The 8,022-nt window shown below is 29.6% G+C and overlaps 1 protein-coding gene across 1 annotated transcript in view; it reads right to left on the reverse strand.

The window, feature by feature from the left end:
- Nucleotides 1-7,476, reverse strand: part of LOC113515665 (corticotropin-releasing factor-binding protein) — a 28,206-nt gene extending 20,730 nt beyond the window's left edge. Inside the window, exon 1 of the mRNA XM_026899924.3 lies at nt 6,860-7,476. Coding sequence (XP_026755725.1) covers nt 6,860-6,928 — 69 coding nt within the window. The 5' untranslated portion in view covers nt 6,929-7,476. The remainder of the gene's footprint in view (nt 1-6,859) is intronic.
- Between the last annotated feature and the right edge of the window lie 546 nt (nt 7,477-8,022).

The raw sequence follows: 8,022 nt of genomic DNA on the forward strand, positions 1-8,022 counted from the left end.
TATTTTAAATTTCAATGAATACAGATACTACGTATTTTACATCGCATTAGTTTGTAAGTGATTTGAGGCAGATTACATAAATTATTTATAAAGGGTATGTGTAATCCGAAATCTTACTAAATAACTTTTTTTTTGTAGAAAATATTATCCAAATCTATTTGAAAATCAGCAAATATAATTTATCTTATACATGTCGATTTGTTTATTTCTATAGATTTTGAAACATCAAATTATTATATAGCTATATAAAACGTAAGAAGATATAAATATGGAATATTATGTTCCCCTAAGGCACGCTCTAAATTTAGACTTTAATTTATTTTCAATATGATATAGAGTGTCAGGTTTGATAAGCTCGACGACTTGAAGTATGAATCTAAATCAACAAATAAGTTAAGAGCGTTATGCCAAGTAATCTGACTTATGATTACGCTATATATTATAGTATCTTACAGTTATTCTTAAAACAATTTTAAACTATACTAATTAGTTAAAATAAACTTAAATGAAAATGTAAGGATTTTATTATACGTTTAAATATATAATGTATTTATGCATGCTAATTTAATAAAAAAAAAGTATAAGGATGATTGCTTATATATTAAATGTCGATGATACATAAATATCATAATACAATATCTACAATATGTATTTCTCGTGTATACTTAACGTTCTAATAAATTTTATGCAATCACATTAAATTAATTATGACCGTCAACACCAGAATATGACGCACATTTGTCACTGACACACGTCATATATATTCACATAAACCTTTCAGTTGTCGGCAAAGTAGAAATTATGATTTCATAAAGTAGTTTTAGCCTGTTAGTTACTTCGTTCTATAACCTACTCAAGTAAATGAAACACCAAGTATTTCTTGTATCTTTTTAACATTTCATCCCTTATTGCTTGACCATTACTATGCCTGTTTTGGCGTTAGAAAAATTCTAAAAACAGTTGCGTTCTACTTAAAAATACTTGAATAATGGTCTTTTATTCTTTCATAGACGTTATGATCAATGGTTTTAAGCAAAACAGCCCAAAAGTTTTCTTGAGACATGGTAATACTGCTTACTATGAGTACCTAAATAAGAATTACACGGTATATGAATATATGCTTGCCTTCCAGTCTTTATACGAAATTCGAGTAGCATATTATTTATACTTCTACCTTAAAACCTATACAAGTATATAGACTTTAGGTAATACAACATTAATATTAATTCTATGCATTAGAAACACAAGCTAACTCAACCATCATATTTTTTATGAAGAATAACATTTTATTATACTCAGTAAAATAATACGTAAATATTATAAAAGCTTCTATAAAAGACGAATCGTACACGAAGACTGTTCTAAGTAACAATTCCCCTTCAAAGTAAAAGAGGCGAACCTCGTAAGGGAGGCATTATTTTTTTATTGTCATATGCGTATGGCCACTTTTGAAGTCCATTATCAGATTACCTCAGTGGTAACTTTATTTGTTGTCATCTTGTTTTGAGATAAATGTATATTATACTCTGTTTATATATACGAATAATAAAGAAAGCACCGTGAAAGAAGGCAGTACTCTTACTATCCTCTTTTGTGGTGCTAAAATAAGAGTGGATAGAGTTCCACTTTTATTTTTAAGCCAGCATCATCATTTCAGCAATGATCCACCCACTGCTGGACATAGGCGTCCCCAATAGACTGCGATAAGGAACGGTCCTAAGCCACCTGTATCTACTGACTCCCTACAATGTATTTGAGGTCATCACTCCATCTAATGAGGATCATCCTACACTGAGTTTACCAGTATGGGATCACCACTCGAAAGACTTTCTTTCCCATCAGTTGTCGGTCCTTCGAGCTATGTGACAAGACCACTGTCACTTCAGCTTGCTTATTTTATTTTTAAATCAATAAATAAAATTTATCCAATTAAAAAAAAAACGTAATTACGTTGATATCGATGTAGGTAGGTATTAGGAAAACTTTTATTTACCTTTGTGAAATTACTAAAATGTTTCTACCCGCTAAGGAAAAAAAGTATATCTAAGACTTCTATCCACTGAAAACCAAACGGTATATTACAATTAAAAAAAAAAACTTTTAGGGCTGCAATTACAATTTACCACGACTCGGGCAAACTGTCCTGAAGATATTAAAGAGAAATCTCTTTTTACAATTCCTAGACAGGTCACAAATTTTGAATAATGTCACCCTCCAAGCAAACATTCTGTCACTGTAACTAGAAAGATCTAGAGAATCTCTAATGTTCAGATATGTCTTTTTGAAGGAGGAATTAATTCGCCAAAAATGGAAATTGGATAAGTCAATAATGCTTAACATTTCATTAGTCCTAAATCCTGCCATAAAAGCCCAAAGGAACGATATTTTAACATTTAACTTATGTAATTTTAATATCAAATTTTTGCTTTGATTTGACCCCAAAATTTCGAAAAATATTTCATGGTAGGCCCTTTGGTGTATATGCATGAGACAAATTTTGAAAGCGAATGAAGCACTTTGTCTAAGAAGATCTTTGGCACTCGATTGTCTCTGCCTATACCAAAGAAAGTTTGTATAAACATAGATAATATTGTTACAATATCTTTATTAATTAACATTTATCATCATAATTGTGTATGTATTTCATTAATTGAAAATCTGCTTAGTCATCCGTTGACTCAGAGCTTAGGTAGGTATGCATATATCAATTTAATCAATCCAACCTCATGTTAGTATGATTATTATAATCTATATTTCTATTTTTTTTCTTTCTTTTGGCTTCGGTTCTACACTTCTTAATAATTATAAAAAAAAAAAACACGAAGATTTAATTTTAAGTCATTAAAATTAGAATTATTGCATCTAGTGTATTTATTGTATTTATTTCATATGCATTTAAAAACAGCAATATATCACGTAGTTTATATTCGTAGTCATCAGGGTGTTTGTCTACTACTTCATTGTTCAACTCAATTATAAAAAAAATGTCAGAACTATAAAAAGAAACTCTCATTGATTTAAGTATCCGTAGACATTACGACAATTAAATTACGGCTCTAACAACATTTATAGACTATCGTAGATACTGTAAAACGTGCGAGGCATTAACAAAGTAGGTAGGTAGTATCTGTTAAAAGTTCTTCACTATTTTGTGTAAAATAATTTCTTTTTTACAATAATCAACTTTTCAAATTGACACGTTTTCCATTCAGTAAGAACTCACTACTAGACACGGGTCTCGGTCATATTACTACCTAATATTATCCTACTAATTGCCCAGGTTGCTTGGTATAAGAATTTATTTCGAGTTTTACTCAGTGAAATAAGTGTTGACAACATGTGTGTATGTTCTTTTTTCGACACCATAGTAGTAATAGTAATGCATGTCTGAGTATTTTGAATGCAACTGACTGTTTTCTGCGGTTTTACCAGCGTTGGGTATGTTTTTTCATTCATTCTATTGATGTTTTCAGTAAATCTCTTTTTATATCCTACTTACTTTATTAATGTATAAGGAAGTTTAGGGTAAAACAACAAACAAAGTCCAAAAGAAATTAACAAAGACCTTTACTTTCCAGTTCGTGCGACTTTATAAAATAGAAGAATCAATCTGTATCTTACGATTCGTTCGAGCAGCTTTGATAAAATATTCAAGATTATTTAAGTTAGATTACGTACCTACTTATAAAAGTGTCAATAAACTTTTATTCAGTAATTTTCTCGTGATAACGTGACAAAGAGAAATACGCTATACGAGTTATTCTACTCTTCTAAGCTAATTTTTATTAATTCATTGACAATATTAAAAATAAAATGTTTTTATTGTGTAAGTAAATTAATAATAATCTCACTAACTTTATAAATATGAAATTTTGTTTACTTTATATATATTGTACCTAAGTAATAAATACTGAACTTATGAAATATGATTGCGAAAAAATCTCCCCCGTTTCCATCAGTCAGATTAAAACATTACTTATATACAAAATTATGTATTTACCTACAGATTATTTTACATAGTTCATGGCAGTTCGGAAAAATTTATCGTATTGAAGTGTATAACAAAAGTTAAGGATTAATTATCAAATACACCTACGGGCTCTTAAAGGAATATTCTTGCAACGAGTAGTTATCGTGTAAAACATTAAAATAATATCTAATGAAGGAAAATATCGAAATAAGCCATGATTTGATGATGATGAACAAAAATAATGGTCATACATATAAAAATTCTGATTTTTATAAATCATCTATAAGGATTATCTGAATTCATTAGAATAGTTAAAATAACGGTATCTAAAACATCGAAACTGTCATACATAGAGAATAAAAAAAAAATATTCTAAAATTTAAAAAGTAAATTGACAGCAAATTTCGTAAACAGGTCGAATCCAAATGCAATAATTTAAGACTCTGATCCAGTAAATGGGCGTAAAACTCTGCAATCGATTGCAAAAAAAATCATCGAAATCTGTACAAATTTTACGGAAATATTCTGTAACATATACAAAAAAGGTAGTCAAAATAAAGAAAGTTAGCTAAATTTGTAACATAATATAGGATCATCATCATCATTATATCAGCCATTAACTGTCCACTGCTGAACGTTTACCAGTAGATGCCATACTTGGCAGGCAAGTTAGCCACCATATTTAACGTTTTAGCGATATTTTAAGAGGGACGCTGCTACCCATTCTTTAACCATAAAGTTTCCTAGTTGCCTCTTATAACACCCACGGGAAAAGAGGGGGTGGTCTATTTTATGCCGGCCACACCACACGACATAGAATGGGCCAACTCTTTCTTCCACGTAGGCATCGGGTATAATATAGAGCATATTATGATAACTTACAATATCTGAAAAAAATTTTTTTCCAAATCCGTTCAGCCATATAAAATAATACACACTTAAAAAGAGATAAAATATCCATATAAGATCGATTACTTAATTTACATACTTTAATCAAAGATTAAAACCAATTACGTAAGGTTTATCACAAATTTTGACATCAAAGAATCAAATTTACTTTGGAATTGCCTATTATATTTTCAAGAAATGAAATTTTGTGTTTTATCTTGTTTGCCTTAGTCACTCTCAATTAAGGTTATTGCTCTAGAAATCACCCATATTCTTAATTTTTGTTAACGTTCTCAGTATCTATTAACTATTATGTAATTTACTGCATTGCAATGTCAGTCATTTACAATTATGTTTTATATATAATGCAATGTGTATTAATTTGTAATATGTACTATTAATTTTGCATTTCATTTAGTTTTCAGTTAGTAATTTATGTAATATACATGAACATAGTTTCCGTTGGAAACTATCGAGGCGGGTGAACAACGTGACGTTCCCTAAGAAATATTCCTAGGGAATTCGCTACGTTGTTGAGTTTACCTGGCTTCATCTTAATCATTTTAATCCCCACCGAATAAGAATAAGAATTATTCCATTACTGTTTATAAGAAAAAAATACTATAAGTTACCTACTTATGTACCTATAAGAAAAGTTGAAGTCTTTTTTTTTTATTTATAGACAGTGTGCTTTTACCCTATGGTAAATTCATGATCTGTTGCATAACCGCGTATCATAATCATCATTTTTAGATCAGAAAGATATAAAATTTCGGGTGGATGTTAATAAGCGATACTGTGTCATAATATCAAAGAAAAATTATAATCATGACTCTACGAGTATCCCATAAAATATGCTCGCTGAAATGTGGGTAACAAATGCCTTTTATGTTATACAACCTTAATGTTATATATATAGGATAAATTGTATAAAGTCACCCACATAAATATTTTTGATTTACCGTGTTTCTGCGATTAAGAAATTGTACTTTGGCCCTGTTTGATTTTTTATATGATAATACAATTATTTATTGATCAGGGAGGCATAACCCTCTAGTCCTTAGGAATATCTACCCTGTTATTAATAATTGAAATATTATTATTTACAGGTAATATTTTTACTAGCGACCCGCCCCGGCTGCACGGGTGCACATTACATCACATTAGAAACCTCTAAAATTATCAGTGTTTCTCTACAACATTATGCGTATATTATACATGTAAACCTTCCTATTGAAACACTCTGTCTAATAAAAAATCGCATCAAAATCCGTTGCGTAATTTTAAAGATCTAAGCATACATAGGGACAGACAGACAGGAAGCGAATTTCTTTTATACTATGTAGTGATAAAATATATTTTACCATGTTATATATATATGACATGTTAATGAACTATAGATACTTCTAATTAATTTTTTTGCTTATGTTGAATTAAGCCTTTCCGGGATATGTGGCCAGATTATATGAATTTACCAGATTATATTTTAGATTTAATAAGTTATTTCATAATGAATATAGAATTAAATTTAAGAAGTAATCCTATAAGTCTATCCATCTAAATGTCATTCAAATTATCAATTTATTTAGAATCTACAAGTTGTTGAAGTAGTTGTTTTATAACTTTATGTAAACGTAGATACAGTCTAAATTTAATATATTTACTTTATCTAAATATACCAAATTATCCTTTTGGCACAATTAAACAAAGATCTGAGTAATGTAAATATACAACTCACACACGTATTATTCGACATATTATATCATCTATAATTATATGTATAATCTAAGTTATATGTTTTGTTACTAAATAAATCTTGCTACTTAAAATAGAAATTAATTAATAAACATAGCAATAAATCGAAATGCAATAATTGCAATTTATTTAGTGTATCTTTTTTAAATACGTTAAAAAATTTAATTATTCCCAAATGTACGAAATGATTTTCTTACAAAAATAAATATAATTATAAATTTTTCAAACATTAATTTTCATACTTACCGGCAAAAGTAAGCTACTAATGCCATCGCATGATATCACGACCAGAACTATATAGAGAAAAGCTCTCATGATGATTGGGTATCACGTAAAAAGTTCAAATACACTTCACTAACTCAAGATCGAAACTCAAAGTTTGGTGCGATTTCTTCACGGGAGCTGTAGTGTTGGCGTCTGGGAACTTGTGAATGGGGCGAGCACCTATGCCCATCCCTTTATAGGTCCACAAAATGTTACTGCGCACCCTCAACTGCGCTCACTCGCCTACTTAATTCCTACGCACTTCTGACACTTCCGGAACCAGTTCATATTTATTTTATTGGATGAATGTCCCATAGGAACACCTAAGTTATTACTGTTTTATTTAACCCCTATGTTCGAATTGAGAGCATATTTTGTCCATTCTGCTGATTATTCCAATACAACATTTATATCTTTTTTTTTTTTCAATAGACAAAATTTATCTGGGCAGTCTCTATATAAAAGTAATGTACATTTTAACGGTCGTAAAACACAATGCCGCGACGATTTCGAAAGCAAAATGTTATCAAATGTTTGTAGCACGAGCGAAGTGTTATCACCATCTATTTTATTTACTCGACAAATATTTACAACGTCAACGGTAAGATGAAAATAGTCAAGAAGTTATGAGTATTATTGTATATGAAAGTGGTTCGACTTATATTGATCTCTAATAGGGGATAAAATACGACTGTATTTATATCCGCTAATAGCTATTCTCAGCTAAGTGGTGGGCGATTTGCTTGCCATTAAGGAAATTATGGTTGGGGCTGAGAAACAGTCTGCAACTAATGCATTTAGTAGCCAATATGTTTTGCAGCATATACCTACAGTGCACAATTCTTAAATGAAAACCATTACTAAGTGGCCAATTTAAATATTATTTATAAAAGTCTCTGGATGTATAACACACAGCCATCTAAGTAATACAAATCTAAGCTCAGAAAGCCTATAACCATACATATATAAATTAATTTACATATACATATATTTTTGTAAATATATAGATATAAATATAGAGACAATTACCAGATATAAATACAAATACATATGCATAATCTTAAATACAAATTTTTATATTGAACGAGATCCAAACCGAAAGCGGTACATGTATAAGTGCTATCAGACATATGGTGGTACTTTTT

This window comes from Galleria mellonella, unplaced genomic scaffold (genome assembly GCF_026898425.1).
Source record: "Galleria mellonella isolate WM207_F2 unplaced genomic scaffold, CSIRO_AGI_GalMel_v1 utg173, whole genome shotgun sequence".
NCBI classification, from domain to species: domain Eukaryota; kingdom Metazoa; phylum Arthropoda; class Insecta; order Lepidoptera; family Pyralidae; genus Galleria; species Galleria mellonella.